The sequence below is a fragment of the Miniopterus schreibersii genome (assembly GCF_964146895.1).
Source record: "Miniopterus schreibersii genome assembly, chromosome: 9".
In the NCBI taxonomy this organism is placed as follows: domain Eukaryota; kingdom Metazoa; phylum Chordata; class Mammalia; order Chiroptera; family Miniopteridae; genus Miniopterus; species Miniopterus schreibersii.
In genome coordinates, this window is record NC_138118.1 from 50,250,214 (window position 1) to 50,272,331 (window position 22,118).

General features: G+C 33.5%; 1 protein-coding gene across 1 annotated transcript in view; it reads right to left on the reverse strand.

Moving 5' to 3' along the window:
• Positions 1-22,118, reverse strand: part of LOC308561610 (cadherin-related family member 4-like) — a gene marked incomplete at both ends in the record, with an annotated part of 111,017 nt that overhangs the window by 9,258 nt on the left and 79,641 nt on the right. Inside the window, 2 exons of the mRNA XM_081146975.1 lie at positions 2,429-2,682; positions 3,309-3,450. Of these exons, the coding sequence (XP_081003101.1) occupies positions 2,429-2,682; positions 3,309-3,450 (396 nt within the window). The remainder of the gene's footprint in view (positions 1-2,428; positions 2,683-3,308; positions 3,451-22,118) is intronic.

Below are 22,118 nucleotides of genomic sequence, written 5' to 3' on the forward strand. Positions count from 1 at the left end.
CAAAGTTAATTTGGAGAAGATTTACAACCATTCTGTTTATTTAGTCTAGGGTTGGGCTTATTTATTTTTAGCTTTTTTGACTAAGTCATTCTACTTTAAAAATACAGAATTTTTTATATTTTCCTTTCTAAGCTTCAAGGTATTATTTTACTTATTGTAATGTTTATAAAAGCATGCCAAGTGTTAACATATTTAAGAAATATATTTTGTAAAGTTTTCTCTATAGTTATTTTAGTGGCTTATATTATTTTGTTTACTTTATAATAATAAAAATATATTTTTCTCATGGAAATTTTTTTTTTACAAATTCAGAAGCACTAATAAATCCTTGTTTTTAGTCAGGATTTCTTAATCTGGGTTCCAGGGATGGATTTTACAAGCCTCTAATGTTGAATATAAAAGGGTATGCACATATACATGTGTACATTGTTCTGGAGAGAGAAAGACCATAACTTTCATCAGATTCTGCAACAGTTCATAAATCTCTCTTCCCCCAATTAAGAACTATCACATACCTTTTATATAACATATGGCATTGGCCATTTTACTTATCAAGTACCATATTTGGCATTGTAAAATATGCACAGGTCTTTATTGAATGCCTTCACTAGATTACAATTTATGGGATACTCTATATTTTTTTCCAAGAGCCTAGAAAAATATTTTGTAAAAAAAACCTGCATGTATAGTGAATCTCATGCTGATGATGTCTTCTATAATATTTATTATATGATTGAAATTTATTTGTAATAACTTTGAGTATTTTATCCACAGGCCATAATTTTTTTTACAACTCATAGATACACATTGTAAGTAATCTGGCTTTAAGAATATTCTGTTTTGTAATGGGATTTTATAGTTATATTTAGAAGCAGAAAAATCCTGGCAGTAGAGTCTGACCACTTAAAAATGTCTTTAAGTTTTTATATCTCATTCAATATTCTGAATGAAAAGATCTGTTTAATAAAAATACAATAATAATAAAACCTACAGTGTAATAATAATGGCTAATCCTAAGAGGAATTATCTTTCTCACAATATATTGTAATACACAAATTTTAAACACAGTAAATGGTGAATTTCATTTTTTTGTATATTTCAAATCTAGCACTTCATCCCCACATAACCTACCACTGACTTATTTTGGGGTGCCTAACTCTCTTTTCTGGACTAAAAAATTGTTAGAAATAATTGGAAGCCCACAGAGACAATATTAATTTCCTTCTGCCAGACACTTGGGAGCATTACCAGTCCTATGCTATTTTAGTCCAACTTATTGTTTCCTTTGGATTCAGAATATTTAAATTGTAATATGAAGATTTTCTATTGCTAATGTAAAAGTTCTTGATGGTGAAATCAAGCAATGGGAGGAATTTTCTAAAACTTATTTAACAAATGGCTATTTTAATTGAAATATATTTCATCGTGTTAACTTGGTTATTCAGAGAACATCATAATAATGTTAGTGGGGGCATAGATATGAATACCTACTTGGCTGTTTACTTCACCTGTTTGAAACTGAACAGCATATTCTACACAGACCGATTCTATTGCATCATTGATTTTCTCTTTATTTCCATATTAGCAAAGTTTATAATGCATTGTGAGTTTTTCTTTTATGCTGTGAAACTGTTATAATTTCCTGTCTTCAGTAGTCATCTAAAATATCATCTTTACCTTCAAGATGTACCATGAACAAATATTTTACATATCTAGCATAAGCTTCACTTTGCCTGACACAAATCAAGCCTCCAGCGTCACTGAAATGTCTTCTCAACATTTCAAGAACATATTATACTCTTCCCAGGGGTAGTTCTATGCATTCTTTCTGCAAAGCTTTTCTTCTCTGCATAAAAAAATAATATCTGTTTTTAAAGAACTTCATTATTATTTTTCTCCTCTATTTATGGAGAACTTACTGCCTATCTCAACACAAATTTACCTTATTTTAAACCTCAAAGTGAAATAATAATTGCACTATCATTTGATACTAACATTTTTTAAATTATTTTAATTGTATATCTCGCCTTCCAGTGAGACTATATGCTTTTCAAGGAAATAAGCTTGTCCAATATTTTTATAAACCTTAGATGGTGCTATGTATGTAACAAAACCTACATTTAAATAAAGAAGTACACTATGATGAGAGTTAACAGAATTACTAAGACTCTAAACTAAATACTAACAAAAGAGTCTATAAAAATGATTACCATTGATATACTTACCTTGACTCAAAATTAATGACTAACAGCTACAATACATTCTCCTTATTTTGATGATGGAAATTCTAATGTATTAAAGTAACTGTTTCATTGATGTCTTTCATTGCCAAAATATAAGGATTACTCCTGTGAGAGTTCCAAAATACTTCCATGTTTATGACTAATTCAGACTACTTTAGAGTTATATTTCATCACTAAGTACTCACTGTAGTTGTAGTTGTTTCTGTGGAAGAAGTTGGCTGTGTTGTGGTCCAAGGAAACACATGAACTATTACTGTTGTAGTGGTTGACAGTTGACTAGCTTTATTCCCACCTAATTCATCAGTAACTTCGATAAGTAACTGGAGAGTCAGAGGGTCCTGAACCCCTTGAAATGCATCATGCTGGGAATTCTGAGTGATGGTCAGAGAAGGAGGGTCAACACCTCGTCTCCAAAGTGTGAATTGATTGTCTGTATTTCCTGAGAATGATGAGGAAATAAAATAGAAATAAAACTACATTATATATTAAGTTCTTTCTATTTCTTAAATCTTATTTAAAAATATGTTTCACGATAATTTGTTTTCAACCATTATAAAATATCTCATACGATTATCTTTTTTTTAAAGTGTATTTGACTTTTGTTTTTTATTTTATTTTATTTTATTATTTTATTTTATTTTATTATTTTATTTTATTTTAATTTTTGTTTAAAATATTACAGATATCCCTTTTTCTCCCCGATGACCTGTTCCACCCCATCCCATCCCCCTCCCCAGTCCCTCTCCCACCATTGTCTGTGTCCTTGGGTTGTGCATATATGCATATAAATTCTTTGGTTACTCTCTCCCCCTCCACCCACTTGCCCTCCTCCATCCCTCTGACATTCATCAGTCTCATCTATGCTTCCATGTCATTGAATCTATTCTGTTCATCAGTTTATTAAGTTCTTTAGATTCCACGTATAAGCAAGATAATGTGATATTTGTCTTTCGCTGCCTGGCTTATTTCACTTAGCATAATATTCTCCAGGTCCATCCATACTGTCCCATCATATGATTATCTTTTAAATAGCATAGAAGTGAGTTATTTGAAATCATGTCTTACCTCCTACAATTGAATAGCTCAGTTGTTGCTGTGGAGAATCTTTGTCTGAACAGTTGAGTTGAATAAAAGGAATCTTAATACTGGAATAAATCCGAGTTTCCAAATGTGGTGGACTGCATATAGGGGGCTCGTCATTCATATTCTATAACACAAGAATTGTATCTATTTTAGATCCTATCTTAAAAATATTACCATCTCTATTCAGTTAATTGTTTATATTTTATTACTCATTGCTTTCACCTTCACAATATTGTTCAAACATACTTTTAAAACATATCTCAATTATTTACATTTCAAGGTTATATTTTAGTGTTTCGTTATATAAACTTTGTTGTTTGGGGTTATCCAGGAGTACAGTCCATGCTTCATTTTTAATTTTATGAATTTTACTAATTTTTAACAATTGTTTATTTCCTATATAATAATACTAAGACAGGTATTCAGAAAATCAAGAGGTTACTTGATTTTAAAATTAGATTGAAAACTAAATATTGACACTAAGCACTTCCGTTTTAATCTAGAATATATCTATCATCAAGTCCCCTCTTGAAAACTTCTTCACAAAAGTACTCACTACCTAAAAGGAAGAATATTTTATTATGGAATAGCTTTGCTTGTCAGACATATTCAGTTTTATTTATTTTAATTTTTGCCTGCAAATCCAACTTATTCTTCCTCGTTTTTGTTCTAAAGAAACTCAAAATCTAGTAGGACATGTGACTTACATTTCAAACATGTGGGAGATTCCAGCAATTAAATTGAAAGGGGAACTGTATTAGCTCTGGGAATATTCAAATTCTAAGTTTCTTTGACTCTATAATTTAGCATAAAAAGTGTCTGATAGGCTACTTACCTGTACCCCGTTTCTCCTTTTCACCTGTAACAGACATTGTTAACCTATCCATTTTTCTGAAAAATGTGAAATAGTCTCAGAGCCATTTTCAAAGTAATACTCAGTGAAGACACTACCAATTTATCAGAATGGAATGTGAAATAAAACCAATACAGGTCCTTGATTTAGGAAAATGAAGTGCCTAATTTCATTTATACTTTCCTTCCCTTCCTTAGCAATCTTTTCTGAACATCCTTAGACTCCTTCAATTTGAAGAGTCAATTCCTTAGAAGCCACCTGAGAGTGCAAGCAAATTCTATCTTTTTTTCATTCCAGTACAATGCAGCTTGGTCTGTTAGCTTGCCCTCTAAAGGACATAAAGGGGTACATGCTAATATTTAAGCCCTATTTTACTAATTCAGTACAAATTTCTTTAAAACTGTGATAATCATATTTCTATGAAAATGCATCATTAGTCTTCATCCAACTATACTGCCAAAAGGGAAAGGAAAAGATAGTATCTATTTTCACAATTTCTCATAGCTGCTTAATAATAAATAACTACAATATTTATCCAATGCATAATATGTACTAAATTTTAATTTACACACATTATTATATATTCAACGATCCAGTGAAAAATGTATTTAGGAGTTCTGGTCAAGATGGCAGCGTATGTAAATGCAATACTCTCATCTTTCCACAACCACATCAAAATTACAACTAAACAGCAGAATAACCTTCATTCAGAACAGTCTTAAATCTAGCTGAACAGAAGTCCTACAACTAAGGATATAAAGAAGTCACAGAGAGACTGGTAGGAAGGAAGAGACACTGACTGTGCTGGTCCCAGATTTACATGTGGCAGATAAAAATTGGGAGAGATATCTCAGTTGTAGAGTTCCTTCCTGAGGAGCAAGGGGTGCTGGCCACACACCAGGCTGACAAGCCTAGGGTTCCAGTGCCAGGAAGAGTAGTCCCCATAATTTCAGGCTGTAAAACCCAGGAAGGATTGTGGTTGCTACAGTCCCAGGTGTTCCTTTTAAAGGGTCCGTGCATTGACATACTCAGACTCACTTGCTCTGAGTGCCAGCCCTGGGTCACCACGGACAAGCAGAGAGGAACTGAGTAGTCTGGAATCAGGGCAAGAACTAGAGGTCCAGCTTTCTCTTACATTGAATTGTTGGCAGAGGCCCTAATTGTTTTTCTGGGTCCACCCCACATAGAGTGGACTGGAGGTGGCCTATCTGAGTCTCCATCAACCTGGCTAACACCTTTAGCCTCACCCAGGTAATTCCCTAAGATCCTGCCTCACCCAACTTTTGGGCCCAACAGAGGCCATTTCCAGTGGCTTTTTCATACAAATTGCCTCTCTTGGCTCATGCTTATGACTTTCATAATATCTCTCAAACAAACAGCATCTGGCCTCTTGCTAAGTGTCACTATGCTCAGACTAATGGCAGCTGACTTTGGTTTATAGCTTGGCTTCTCCTTAGTACCTCCAAGCCCAACAGAAGTAGCAGCCATCTGCAGATAACTTTGTAGATCATGCCAGATGGCCCCAACCAGGGCACAGGTGGCACTGACATTGGCCTGCACCTCCCCAGAGGTCCCAGAGCCAGTGAACCTGGTGGACAGCTTCAGACTATGTCAAAACACCACCCAATCTCCTCTACAAGGGATGCCCTCAAGGGGAAGACTCTGCAGGCAACAAAGACCTGCAGAAATAAGTCCTGCTTTATGGAGTGGGGCCCTGCACAGCTAATCCTCTACAGTGATTGCAGCCATTCCACACAGCAAATTGGCCTGGGGGTAAGTTTCTCCCATGGAGGTTCCAAAAGCAATAAAGTATCAACTACAACAGGAGGGTGTACACAGCCTACATGTGGGAGAGGGGCACCTGGAATGCCCAGCTCAAGTGATCAGGGAGGCTGTGCCACTACAAGACACCTACTACATAAGGCCACACTACCAAGCCCAGGAGACATTGCAGCTTTACTCAATAAAGAGAAACAAACACTGGGATGCAGCCAAAATGAGGAGACCAGAAATGTGTCCCAAAAGAAAGAAGAGAACAAAACTCTAGAAAATAAATTAAGCACAATGGAGATAAGGAATCTACTAGATGCACAGTTCAAAACACTAGTTATAATGATGCTCAATGAACTTAAGGGAAGAGGAGATGAACTTAATGAGAACATCAATAAAGATATAGGAAACAAAAATAAAGATAAAAACATTTTTAAAAAGAGCCAGAAATGAAGAATACATTAACTAAAATAAAGAATGCATTACAGAGAACCAACAGTGGAATAGAGGAAGCATATGATTAAATCAGAGATTTGGAAAATAAGAAAGAAGAAAACACCAATCAGATCAGCAAAAAGAAAAAAGAATCCAAAAAAATGAGGATAGTATAAGGAGCATCCAGAGGGCAACATTTGCATCATGGGGGTACCAGAAGGAGAAAAGAGAGAGCAAGGAATTAAGAACCTATGTGAAAAAATAATGATGAAAATATTCCCTAACCTGGTGAAGGAAATAGACATACAAGTACAGGAAGCACAAAGACTTCCAAACAAAATAAACCCAAAGAAGCCCACACCAAGACACATCAAAATTAAAATGCCAAAGGTTAAAGACAAAAAGAGAATCTTAAAAGCAGCAAGAGAAAAACAGTTAATTATCTACAGGAGTGCTCCCATAAGACTGACAGCTGACTTCTAAACAGAAACTTTGCAGGCCAGAAGGGATTGGCAAGAAATATTTAAAGTAATGAAAAGCAAGGACCTACAACCACAGTTACTCTACACAGCAAAGCTATCATTTAGAACTGAAGGACAAATAAGAGCTTCCCAGACAAGAAAAAGTTAAAGTAGTTCATCACCACCAAACCAATATTACCAAAAAAAAAAATGTTAAAGGCCCTCTTTAAGAAGAAGAAAGAAAAAAAGATTAAAAATTTAAATAAAATGGCAATAAATACATGGCTATCAACATTACTTTAAATGAAAATGGATTAAATGTTCCTATCAAAAGACATGTGTGGGCTGAATAAACAACAAAACAAAACCCTTACATTCATTGTCTACAAAAGACTCCCTTCAGATAGAAAGACACAGACCAAAAGTAGAATGGAAAAATATATTTCAGGGAAATGGAAACAAACAAACAAAAGCTGGAGTAGCAATACTTGCACCAGACAAAATAGACTTTAAAGCAAAGGCAATATGCCTTGGCCAGGTGACTCAGTTGATTGGAGTGTCATCCCATACACCAAAAAGGTTTCGGGTATAACTCCCAGGCAGGGCACATAACTAGGTTGCGTACTTGATCCCTAGTCAGGGCAAGTAGAGGAGGCAATCGATCTCTCTCTCTCTCTAAAAAATAAATAAAAACATATTCTCAGGTGAGGATTAAAACAAACAAAAACAACAACAAAAAGCTAAATGACAAGAAACAAAGAAGGACCCAGCAATTCATTTTTGGGTATTTATCCAAAGAAACCCAAAACACTAAATCTAAAAGACATATACAACCATATGTTCATTGTAGCATTATTTACAGTAGCCAAGATATGGAAACAACTTAAGTGTCCATCATTAGATGAATGGATAAAGAAGTGGAGCATATATACAATGAAATATAACTCAGCCATAAAAAAGAATGAAATCTTACACTATGAAACAACATGGTTGACTAGAGAGTATTGTGCTGAGTGAAATAAATCAGACAGAGGGAGACAAATACCATATCATTTCACTGCTATGTGAAAGCTAAAAAAACAAAATGCTAAAAAAATAAAATAAGCAAGCAAAACAGAAACAGACTCATTGATACAGAGAACATTTTGAAGGTTGCCAGATGGAAGGGGACTATGAGGGAAGGATGAAAAAGGTGAATGGACTAAGAAGTAATTGGTAATTACAGAATTGTCATGGGGATATAAAGTACAGCATAGGGACTACAGTCAATAATACAGTAAAACCTCAATATACTGGACTTATTTGGGTGAGGGGGGGTGTCAGTTAAAGCCAAAAGTCCATTATATATTCAAATAAGTTTTCTGAATGCATATGTTTAAAAGTTGACAAATTAGTTTACCTGTTTTTGCTTATGTTAGTACTCTTGTGTAATTAAAATTAAGTATGTATGAAAAGTTTAATTTCACAGAAAAGTTTTCTATATGTATCAATGTAGTTTTAAGTTTATACTGAATAGGTCTAGTAAATGCATGCATTCACTAGTTACCATGAGTAATCCATGGCTGGGGCATGGTTTAACACACATTGGAACATCTGCTGGAGTATTAAAGCTGCTGCAGAAAGTCACACCATGTGACAACAGAACCAATTTACCATGCTTGATGTGGTGTGATCACGTACTAATCATTCTCTGAACATTGTTTACAAGTGGTGACATTTGGATTTAAGTATGTAGACTATAGTTGTAGATATGTAATATTTATTTATGTTGACAAAATTACTAGTGGTTTTTTCCCAACATATGGCCTATTTGCTAAAATTTGTTAAAAATAACGGTGAATTAATAACAAAAATAATGTGGCAATTTAATGATAAGCAAACCTTAAAAACATTTTAAAATTCACAGTGTGTTAATTTTCACATATGATATACAGACTGGAAATTTTGTCCATTAAACCCAAAGTCCACTAAATTGAGGTCTGCAAAATCTATGGTTTACTATATACTAGATATATCGAAGTGATCACTTGGTAAATTATATAATGCCTAATCAATGAGTTGTATATCTGAAACTAATATAATATTGTACATCAGCTGTAATTGAAAAGTAAAAAATGATTTAAAGTAAAAAAAAAAAAAAAGGAATATGTGGTATTGTTATCCCAAATTGGAAAGTGAAGAGGTAAAAACTCCAAAACCCAAATTTTTATCTTTTTTATACTATCTATTTAATACTGCTTTCTACTTAGTCATAATTGGAGTTTACACGAAGATGACACTAGCCTACTCTATTATGTATTCTCATAAAAAGCCTCTTCTATTCTTTAAAAAAATATTCTAAATAGTGTTAATTCATTGAAAAAGGACATTTCTTTATTTTTTTATTGTTGACACTATTACTATTTATCTTTTAAGTGATGGTTCAGTTTATTACACACTCTTAAATTATTTACAAGTCTAAGAAACAATGGTTTGTGAGTTTTAAAACCTCTTCATATTTGAGCTCAATTTTTAAATAAAATCCAAAATAGGTTTTCCTTATTAATCAAATATTATTTTTTAACTAGTCAAATAAATTTTAAATATTTTAAACTGAAACACTGGTTACAAAACACAATATATTTTAAACACAAATATGTGTATATTTTTCTAGGAAAAGAAAATTTCCCGGTACTTAATCTAATTTTTTTTTACATTTTTTTCTTCAATTTATTGAAAAGGGAAAATATATATGGATATATTTTGAAGAGAAAAAAAAAAACCTGTCAAAAACCAAATATAGAAAAGCTACTGGAAGCACAAACAGAAAAAAATATTGCAGATATGGATAATTACTATATGCAGTAAGATCTAGGTAAAGGTTATTGTAATGTCAAAATATTTTTCTTATGATAATCTGTATTACTGAATGTTCTTATATTCTGAGTTTTCTATAATTAATTATTTTTTTAAAAAACTGATTTCTGTATGGTTATAGAGAATATCACATTAATGCTCATTTAATTAACTCATGTCCTTAATGGTCCTAATGATATGTATATGTTGTTTGCATAGGAGTACACAGAACTGCACTCAGTAATACCTAGGATTGTCAAGTGCAATAACACTGTCAATAAAATTCCAAATTATCCTTAAGATCCACACTAAGAAGATTATATTCCTTTCATGTAATGAGTGCTTACTAACCTAACATGGAGTAAACAGAGAGAGTTCTTCAGGGAACCATATTATCTGGACTAAGGGGTTTATGCCTTGAGACTGCTCAGTTATGCTGTAGATACTTTAATGCAAAGAACAGATATATATATATATATCACTGCAGGTATAGTTTGAATTTATGAAGATACAATTAAAATTATTTGATAATTAAGAAAAGAGACAGTGCTCTATGTCTATAAGGAAAAGAACAAATGTTAAGGGCATGAGTTAATTAACTGAATTGAAACTACTCATGAATTTTCCTTTAAAAATTAATCAATTTCTTAAATTTAATGAAGAATTAACAAATTTAAAACGAGTAAAGCATCATTTAAAATGATAGAGGATAAGGACAGTTTTCAGATAGTAATTGTCTAGAAGTTCTCAAAAACTCTGTGAACATCAGAACTTTCATTTACTGGTGACTTCCAAGCTCAAATCTTGACCTTATTTTCCAGAGCTGTAATTTTCAAAAATATTTTTGACATTTCCAGTATATTTTTGAACTCAAGGAACATGTTGGAAGGAGGGATTCTTCCTTCTTCTGTATTGTTATGACTGGCCTTTAAGCTAGTCTTAACATTAAGCATGAGCAGACCCTGCCAAGCTTGAATCATCAGCTCCTATTTCTGGGGTGCTATTCCTATGACTTTGCATTTAATACATTATGTCAATCTTGCATGTCAGAATTAATTTCGGCAAAAGACCATCATTACCCTGAATAACTGAATCCCCAATTACAGGATAATATAGCACATTAACTTCTTTAAATGTTCCCAATTAAAATATGTAATCCTTGGATTACAAAAACTTGCTCACTATGTACAATATCTGTAAGAGAGAAAAAAGTGAGTTTTAAGTGTTTATACATTTTAAAAACTGAATTATTAAACTTCTAAAATGCTAGTAGATATACAAGCATTTCCTTTTTCCACTAAGAAAAAAGGGGTAGGTATTGCTTCACCTTTTTCAACTTGCAACACAAAAATGTAAATAATAATACAGGCTAACTTAATTCATAATACTATTGCTCACACTCTAGAGTTTATTACATATATTTACTAACTAAATTTCAATAACTTAAAACAAATAGCTAATTCATCTAAAATTTTTTTTCAAACCTGCTCCTAATGAAAGACAAATAAGTTAAGATTATCTTTAATAAGGAAAATTTGTTTTTAATTTCTCTCTCATCAGTGAAGAAACCAAAACTATCTACATTTTCCTATTTCTTAATTAGTAAACTATTATTCTCAATAAAGAAATTATAAATTTTAATATTTATTATTTTCATTATTTATTATTTAAGTTTAGAAGGTGTATCAATTCTTAAAATACATAAAACACAGACACTTGGACCATTTGGCCAGCTATGAACCATTTTCTTAATATAAATTACAGTTAAATAAAAATTTTAAATGGAAGAAGCACATCAAGATTGGTAGAAAGGGCAAAGGCATGACACATATGGCCTGCACCAACAGATGGCAGCTGAAGTAATGGAGGGATATCTCCACTGTGGGGTAGTACCCCCTGAGGAGTATAGGGTTTAAACCCCAAGTGGGTCTCCCCAGCTCAGTGCACCAGAACCAGAAAGAAGCAGCCACTTAACATCTGGCTTGTAAAGCTTTGGAGTTTCTATCCATCAGGGAGAGATGGCTAGAGACACAGGAACCCTCTTAAAGGGCCAACACACAAAATTTTGTTTGCAATTACTCATTCTGGGCTCCACTGGAGGGAGGGCAGAGAAGACTAGAGCCATGTGAGGAGAGTCTGGGGTTTGTGACTCTGGGGAGAAAGCTGAAAGGTTAGGTACCAGGATTCCTGTGCTGAATCATTCCTACATACCACAGCAGAGACGCAATCTTTCTTGGGTGGAACAGGCCCCACCTTGTAGAATCAGCCTGGGTTAAAGCAATAACCCACCCTTTGAATCTCTCTGGCTTCACCCTGTGAAGCTTATGCCCTGCTGAGGTGTATAGCCAGAAACTCTTTTAGTAACTGAGTTTAACAGGAAGCTGGAAGGCAGAGGCCAGTCTCTGGGTGTTTTGGGAATTTTACTGACCTACCCCAGGGCCTGGTAAAATCCAGCCTTGATGCACTGCTGAGTCCATTCTGCACATATCCAGGCCCAGCAGAGGCAGCCACAAGTTTATAGCTCCAAAAAGGATGCCTAGGGCCAGTCAGAGGGAGGATCTGACATTGGCCTGCACCAGACTCCCTTGCAAGAAATCCAGAACCAATGCACCCAGTGGCCAGCTTCAGACAACAACAGAGTAGGGTGCAATAAGCTTCACAAACAACATATTCAAAGGGAGGTCTTGGCCAGCACCAAACACTGATGAAGAGAATTCTGCTTTGTGTGATAAGCACCTGCACAGAAGCTTGCACACCATGGTGGGTGTTGAGCCTCACAATTGCAATCAGGACTCAATTACAACAAAAGGGCCCACATAACCCACACTAGGGACATTCCTAGAGCACCTAGCTCAGGTTATCAAGGAGACTGTACCATTGAGTACCAGAGGACACCTATTGCATAAGGCCACCCTACTAAGATTGAGATTCATAGCAGATGTACCTAATACTTAGAAACAAACACAAAGAGGCAGCCAAAATGGGGAGACAAAGAAACAGGCCTCAAGTGAAAGAATAAGATAATTATCCTAAAAAGGAGCTAAATGAAATAAAAGCTAAAAATTTATTAGAGTTCAAAGTAATATTTATGAGGATGTGCAGCAGCATGAAAAAAGTATAGAAACCATAAAATAGGAACAGTGAGAATTGAGGAATGCAATATTTGATATAAAGTATACACTGAAAGGAATAAACAGGAGGCTGGATGAAGCATAGGACAAAATCAGCGATTTGGAAGAGAAGGTAGAATAAAACACCCAGTCAGAGCAGCAAAAAGAAAAAAGAATTTTTTAAAATAAGTATAATTTAAGGGACCTTTGAAACAACATGAATTGTAACAACATCAGCATCATAGGGATACCAGAAGGAGAATTGAGAAAGTAAGGGATAGAGAATCTATTTGAAGAAATAATGAATAAAATCTTCCCTGACCTGATGTAGAAAAATAAATACAAGTTCAGGAGGCACAGAGAGTCCCAAGCAAGATAGATCCAAAGAAGACCACACCAAGACACATCATAATTAAAATGGCAAAGATTAAAACAAGAAGATAACCTTAAAAGCTGCAAGAGAAAGGCAATTAGTTACCTACAAGGAAGATCCTATAAGACTGTCAGCTGATTTCTTGATGGAAATATTTCAGGCCAGAAGGGATTAGCATGAAATATTCAAAGTAATAAAAAGCAAGCTCCTACAACCAAGGCTACTTTACTCAGGAAGACTGTCATTTAAATTTGAAGAAGAAATAAAGAACTTCTTAGAAAAGAAAAAGCTAAAGAAGTTTGTTACCACCAAACCAGTACTACAAAAAAAAGATGTTGAAGGTCCTGCTAGAAGGAGAAGGAGAAAGAGAAGAAGGAGAAAGAGGAGAAGGGGGGCAGGGAGGAGGAGGGGGGAGGAAGAGAGGAAAAACAGAGGAACAGAGTTAAAAGAATAAAATGGCAATAAATACATACCTCTGAATAATCATTTTAAACATAAATGGCCTAAATGTTCCAATCAAAAGACATAGGATAGCTGAATGAATAAGAAAACAAGGTCCATATATATGCTGTCTACAAGAGACCCACCTCAGAATGAAAGATACACACAAAGCAAAGGAAAAGGAATATAAAAAGATATTTTATGCAAATAGAAAGAAAAGGGAGTTGGGATGTTAATAGTTATATCTGACAAAGTTGACTTTAAAACAAAGATTATAGTAACAGACAAAGAAGGACAGTACATAATGATAAAGGGAGCAATCCAACAAAAAGATATATACCTTGTAATATTTATGTAGCCAACATAGGAGCACCTAAATGTATAAAGCTTATTTTGATGGACATATAGGGAGAGAATGACAGTAATACAGTCATACTAGAGAATTTTAGCACCTCTTTCACATCAATGGATAAATCTCCCTACAGAAAATTAACAATGAGACAGCAGCCTTAAATGACACACACTAGATCAAGTGGATTTAATTGGTATCTTCAGAGCATTTCACTCCAAAGTAGCAGAATATACATTGTTTTCAAGTGCACATGGAACATTTTCTAGGTTAGATCACATCTTAAGACACAAAGCAAGTCTCAATAAATTTAAGAAGAATGAAATTATGTCAAGTATCTTCTCTGACCATAATGGTATGAAACTAAAAATCAATCACAGGAAGAAAACTGAAAAACACACAAAGATATGAGGGCTAAATAATATGTTATTAAACAATGAATGGGTTAACAGTGAGATCAAGGAAGAAATCAAAAGATACCTTGAAACAAATGAAAATGAGAACACAACTCAAAATCTTTGGGACACAGAGAGAGCAGTTCAAAGAGGGAAATTCATAGGATTATAGGCCTATCTCAAGAAACAAGAAAAATCTCAAATAAACAATCTAACTTTACACTTAAAGCAACCAGAAAAAGAACAACAAACAAATCCCAAATTAGTAGAAGGTAGGAAATAATAAAGATCAGAGAAGAAATAAATAAAATAGAGTCTAAAAAATATACAAAAGATCAATGAAACCAAGAGCTTGTTCTTTGAAATGATAAATAAGACTGACAAACCTTTAACCAGACTCATCCAGAAAAAAAGAAAAAGGACCCAAATAAAATCATAAATGAAAAAGAAGTAACAACTGACTCCAAAGAAACACAAAGGATTATAAGAAAATATTATGAATAACTATATGGCAGCATATTGGACACTCTGGACAAAATGAATAAATGCCTAGAAACATATAATCATCCAAAACTGAATCAGGACTAATCAGAGAATCTAAATAGATAGATTACAACTAGTGAAATTATAGCAGTAAGACAAAAAATTACCAACAAACAAAAGTCCTGGACAGGATGGCCTCACAGATGAATGTTACCAAACATTCAATAAGGAAATACCTATTTTTCTCAAACTATTCCAAAAAATTCAGGAGGAAGGAAGATTGCCAAACTCAACTTACAAAGCCAGCTTTATTCTAATTCCAAAACCAGATAAAAATACTACAAAGAAAGAAAATTATACGACAATATTCCTAATGAACATAGATGCTAAAATTCTCAACAAAATATCAGGAAATCAAATCCAACAATACATTAAAAATATCATACAGCCCTTGCTGGTTTTACTCCATGGTTAGAGCAATGGCCCACAGGCTGAAGGGTCCTGGGTTCAATTCCGGCCAAGGGCATGTACTTTGGTTGCAGGCTCAATCCCCAGCACTGTTTGGGGTGTGTGTAGGGAGCAACCAATTGATGTGTCTCTCTCACATCGATGTCCCTCTCTTTCTCTCCCCCTTCCACTCTCTCTGAAAAGCAATGAAAAAAATATCCTCAGGTGAGGATTAACAACAACAACAAAAAGTCATACACTATGATCAAGTGGGATTTATTCCAGGGATGCATGGTTGATACAATATCCACAATATCCACAATATCCACAAATCAGTAAGCATGATACACCACATAAACAAAAGGAGGAATAAGAACCTCATGATCATATAAATAAATGAAGAAATATCATTTGGTAAAATCCAACACCCAAACGGGTATAGAAGGAACAAGCCTCAAAGTAATAAGGGACATATATGAAAAACCCACACCCATCATTATATTCAATGAGCAAAACTACAAGTTCCTTTATGACCAGGAACAAGACAGGGATGTCCACTTTCACCACTCTTATTCAACATAGTACTTGAAGTCTTAGCCACAGCAATCAGACATGAAGAAATAAAAGGCAAATAGGAAAGGAAGAAGTAAGACTCATTATTTGAAGATGGCATGATACTGTATATAGAGAACCCTAAAGATTCCACTCAAAAACTGTTAGAACTGATAAATGAATTCATTAAAGTAACAAGATACAAAATAAATATCCAGAAATCAGTTACATTTACATTACACCAATAATGAACTATCAGACATGGAAACTAAGAAAGCAATCTCATTCACAATTGCCTCAAAAAGAATAAAATAACTAGGAATAAATTCACCAAGAATGTAAAAGACCTGTGACACTGAGGAAAAAAATTGAAGAAGATACAAATAAGTGGAACACATATACCATGTTCATGGATAGGAAGAATTAACATCATAAAATGTCCATACTACCCGAAGCAATCTACAGATTCAGTGTGATTCCTATTAAAATACCAATGGCATATTACACAGAACTAGAACAAATTTTCAAAAATGTATATGGAACCACCAAAGACCCCAAATAGCAACGGCAATTTTGAGAAAGAACAAAGTTGCAGAAATAATGCTACCTAATATTAAACTATACTACAAGGCCACAGTAATCAAAATGAAACAGTATAGTACTAGCATAAAAAGCAAACATATAGAACAGAATACAGAGTCCAGAAATAAACCCATGCCTTTATAGGCAATTAATATTTGACAGAGGATGCAAAAATCATACAATGGGCTAAAGAAAGACTATCCAATAAATGGTGTAAAGAAAATTGGACAGATAAGTGCAACAAAATAAAACTAGACCACCTCCTCACACCTTACACAATAAACTCAAAATGGATTAAAGATTTAAAGGTTAGACTCTAAATCATAGAAATCCTAGAAGAAAACATAGGCAGTAATATTTCAGACATTTCTTGCAGCAATATTTTTTCTGGTATATCTCCTTAAGCAAGGGAAACATAATAAAATAAACAAATGGGACTACATAAAACTAAAGAGTTTTTTCACAGCAAATCAAATCATCAACAAAATGAAAAGACAACTCACTAAATGGGTGGACATATTCCCCAATGATACATCTAATAAAGTCTTAATATCCAAAATTGTTAAAGAACTTATAAAACTGAACACCAAAAACATAATCAATAGAATTAAAAATAGGCAAAGGTCCTGAATAGACATTTTTCCGAAGAGAACATAGAGATGGCCAATAGACATATGAAAATATGCTCAATATCACTAGTCATCAGAGAAATACAAATTAAAACCACAAATTAAAATCACCTCACACCTGTCAGAAAGGCTGTCTTCAATAAATCAACAAACAACAAAAGAGAATTTTGAGAAAAGGGAACCCTCCTGCACTATTGGTGGTTATGCAGCTTGGTGTAGTTACTGTGGAAAATATGGAGTTACTTCAAAAAATTAAAAATGGAACTGCTTTATGACCTAATGATCCCTCTTCTGAGAATTTATCCAAAATAATCTCGAATATTAATTTGAAAGAATATAGGCACCCTTATGTTCATTGCTGTGTTATTTACAGTAGTCATAATTTGGAAGCAACCCAGTGCCCATTTGTAGATGAGTGGACAAAATCTGTGGTACCATATGATTTCACTGATATGTGAAATGTAATGAACAAAATGAACTAACAAGCAAAATACAGATTCATAGAGAAAGAATAGGCTGACAGCTGTCAGGGGGTGTGAGACTGGGTGAGGGGACAGTAGAGAGATTGAGGAAAAAAGAAAAAAACAGAGAAAGAACTCACTGACATACACAACAGTGTGATGTTTACAGGGGAGTGGAGTGGGTGGAGGTGGAGGGGACAAATGGTGATGGAGGAAAAGGGTGACGGGGAAAAATAAAATAAAGAAAAAAATTAAAAAGAAAATTGAGATAACACTGCTACTACTTTGTTAATATTAATAGTTTAAGTTTGCATTACTAAAAATGTTGCTACACAATACCGATCTTTTTAAATATAATAATATATAGTAGTTTAAAAGTTATTTGTTGAAAGAAATACTGGGATGATACTTTAAACTAATTTTAAAAATGAATGAAAATTAAGTAAATTTTTTAATTACTATGCTATGCTAACATGGATACTATACACTGATTCTGATTATCCACACAGAGTAGTACATATAAAATAATGAAACTAAGAACTTCCTCTGAAAGAAGGGATTAAGAGCTTGGGTATCTGTAGACAGGACATTGTCGCACAGAAATGTTTACAGAAGATGTATGTTGAATATCTAATATTAAATGATAGCCAATTAGTTTTATGACCATTCATGGAATTTGTAGAGAGACAAATGGGGTCATATACTATCCAAAGTCTTGAAAACCTGGCATCTCATAGATTGATAAAATAAATAGTGATGATATTTAGGGAATGGCAAAGGCCTTTTATATGTAGCATTTAAAAAATTATATCACTTGCAAGTTTGTAACAAGTTGTTAAAGTTTCCATTTTGGTCCCTATACATTTGCACACCAAAAAATGGAATTCTGAATTTACCATATGAAGCAAAATGATTTGTACATTTTCCAGTTCACAAAATAATCAATTCTATTGATGAATCAATCACACTATATTTCACGTTATTTAATTATATTTTACACAAAGCCTATCAAGAACAAATTCATCTTTAAAACTAAAAGATAGCCTTGGTTGGTGTGACTCAGATGGTTGGAGCAATGTCCAGTACATGGAAAGGTCGTGGCTTCGATTCCCCATCAGAGCACATACTCAGATTGCAGGTTCAATCCCCTGTCGGGGTGCATACAGAAAGCAACTTATCAATGTTTCTCTCTCATATCGATGTCTCTCTCTCTTCCTCTCCCTTCCTCTCAATTTACAATCAACAAAAACATATCCTCTGGTGAGGATTAAAAATATAAATAAATAAAAAATAGAAGTGAAGGATAACTTACAAATATTACCAACACAATCACTTTTGCATTTATACATTAGCTATTTGAGATAAATTATTCTTTACATTTTTGGTTAATACAAACTAGTCTGCTTTTATTCTTGTTGAAATTATTCCTTAAACTAGCCGATTTTTATTATCTACAGTGATATAATGTTTTAGTTTTAACTAGAACCTTAATAATCAAAGTTAATGTATGAGATAGTACTAAACTCACTGACATGTTTCTATTTGATAAAATAGAACTGGAAAACAATTAGAGAAAAACTATTTGCTAAAACTTGTTAAAGTTTAGAAAACATAGTGATAATAGTAGAAAACACATTATAAAAGAAGTAAGGGGGTAATAAATTCAGAAATTTATGTCACAATCTCACAGAAATATTTGTTGCCTGTTAGCATTTTGAATAATCAGATAAAATATCCTCTACAAAATTAGGATTTGATTATACATTCTATTACAAACAAAAGTACATGTAATCATTTAATGCAAACCCAAATTACTTCATTGAGTTTGAAAGTTAGAAGAAATTTAAAGATTATCTATATCAGGAGTCATTAAGTGGTCTGCACAGAAAAATCAGTGGTGAGGTTTTAGAACATAGCTCCTCAAACCCTTTCCAGCCACTCACATCTTCTCCTCCACTAAATTTGTACTTGTGATACTAAAACCTTATTTCAAAAAACAATTCAACCAACATGTTAAACATCCAAAAGGAGAGCCCGGCCGGGTGTGGCTCAGTGGTTGAGCGTCGACCTGGGATCCAGGAGATCGGGGTTTGATTCCCTGTCAGGGCACATGCCCGGGTTGCGGGCTTGATCACCAGTCAGGGGCGTGCAGGAGGCGGCCGATCAATGACTCTCTCATCATTGATGTTTCTATCTCTCTCTCTCCCTCTTCTTGCCTCTCTCTGAAGTCAATAAAGATATATTTTAAAAAAACAAAACAAAACAAAAACATCCGAAAGGAGATATTTTATATATAAATATGTTAATAACTGGTAATATTAAAAAAAAATTTTAAATTCTAATCTCTATTTTATTTATGTTTGTTTTTGTTTAAATTTATCTTTATTGTTGAAAATATGACAGATGTCCTCTTTTTTCCTCATTAAGCCCTTACACTTCCTAACCACTCTCCATCCAAGCCTTCACCACACCACTGTCTTTGTCCATGGGTTATGTATATATGCATATAAATTCTTTGGTTAATCTCTCTCCACCCATGCACCCACTCCCACCTTCCCTCTGAGATTTGTCAGTCTGTTCTATGCTTCTATGTCACTGAATCTATTTTGTTCATCAGTTTATTATGTTCTTTAGATTCCACATATAATTGAGATCATGTGATATTTGTCTTTCTCTGCCTGGCTTATTTCTCTTAGCATAATACTCTCCAGGTCCATCCATACTGTCCTAAAGGGTATGAGATTCTTCTTCTTTACAGCTGCATAGTATTCCATGGTGTAAATGTCCCACAGCTTTTTTATCCACTCATCTACTGATGGGCACTTGGGTTGTTTCCAGATCTTAGCTATTGTATATTGTACTGCTATTAACATAGAGGTACATATATTCTTTCTGATTAGTGTTTCAGGATTCTTAGGATATATCATCAGAGAGATGCAAATTAAAACCACTATGCAGTATCACTTCACACCTGTCAGAATGGCTCCATCAACAAACCAACAAGTGACAAGTGCTGGCGAAGGTGTGGAGAAAGGGGAAGGTTGGTACTCTGCTGGTGGGAATGCAGACTTGTGCAACCACTATGGAAAACAGTATGGAGATTCCTCAAAAATTAAAAATGAAGCTGCATTTTGACCCAGTGATCCCACTTCTAGGAACAGGTCCTAAGAATCTTGAAACACTAACCTGTATTTTAAAGACATGGGACAGTTGAGTAGAGGAGATGTTTTTGTGGAAAAGCAGAAAAAGGGCTTTCTCTTATTTCTCAAAACAATCAGAGAACAACATTACACTTACTATAGCTGGATGTGAGGGTAGCTGTATCTCAGGGAAAGGACATAAACCAGGATTTGGATAGAGGAAGGAGATACCAGAAACCATCTGGGGTAGAGTGGTGTACTACATAACTCAAACCAACTAATTCTCAAGCTCCTAAACTGAACAATAATTGTGTAATTTTGTTTGTTTGTTTAAAGTAGTCAGCTCTTCTCCAAAAAAAAAAAATTAAATGTAATTTCTATATTGTATGTATGTAAATATAGATAAACAATCATAAGATTGTCTAGTAAAATTACCTTTATATACTTAATATTGTTCTAGAAATTGTGTAAAAATAATATATGGCATTAGTGCCTAATCCCAAGAAGCTAACATTCTTAGCTAGGAAATACAATGTTGTTGTATTAAAGCTACAGAAAATAAGTATGTAAAATCATGAGGGGTTGTTATAGGCTTTCAGAAGACAGGGAGATAATATTTAGAAAGGAATTTTTACAGGAAGTAGTGAAGGAAATTCATCATAGGCCAGAGAAAAATATATTTTTTTCTTTTTCTTCTTTTTTTGCCATTGTGAATGGTTAGATTAATATTTTCCATAGCTGTAACTTGATTTTGATTTATTAAAAATCAGTATAAATTCAATTGTTGGTTAATGCAGGATCCAAATTATATCATAGAATTTGAATGTGAGAATTAAATTGGAAGTCATTTAGTTTGGAGTTCTCAAATTGTTTATTTTGGAATTACCTGAAAATATTAAAAATTAAAGATACTCAGTTTCTATCTCCAGAGATCCTGATTTCATTATAAGTCTGTGCTGAGTTCCAAGAATGTCTACTTTGAACAAGCTACTCATGGGATTGTGATGTGCACAATGTAAGAGACCATGATTCATAAAATTGTTAAATAAATCCTAGAACACATAATTGAAGATTTGATAGAATATTCTAAGTCATCACAATAGGGTTCTAGTTTTAAAACATAATTACAAATTCCCAAGATTTTTCCCTTCTTCAATTAGATTTTAGGTTTAAGGGTGTGTGTTTTTCATTTATTGTTTATGTTCACTGTATTTGTCTATTATCAAGTAATACAATTTTCAATATAAACTATAATCAGTAAGTGCTTTCTGGCTTTATTTTTTTCTAGTGCTATTATAATGGATTACATAATTTACTACTTGTAAAAATTCTTTTCTAAGTACTAAAAAGAATTTTCTGGAACATGCATTGAAATATCTCATTATATGGATACAAGTCAAGATTAAATATTTGACAATAATCTAGATCAAGAAAAGCTATATTAGCAGTACTACTATTCATATGACATCTTTTATT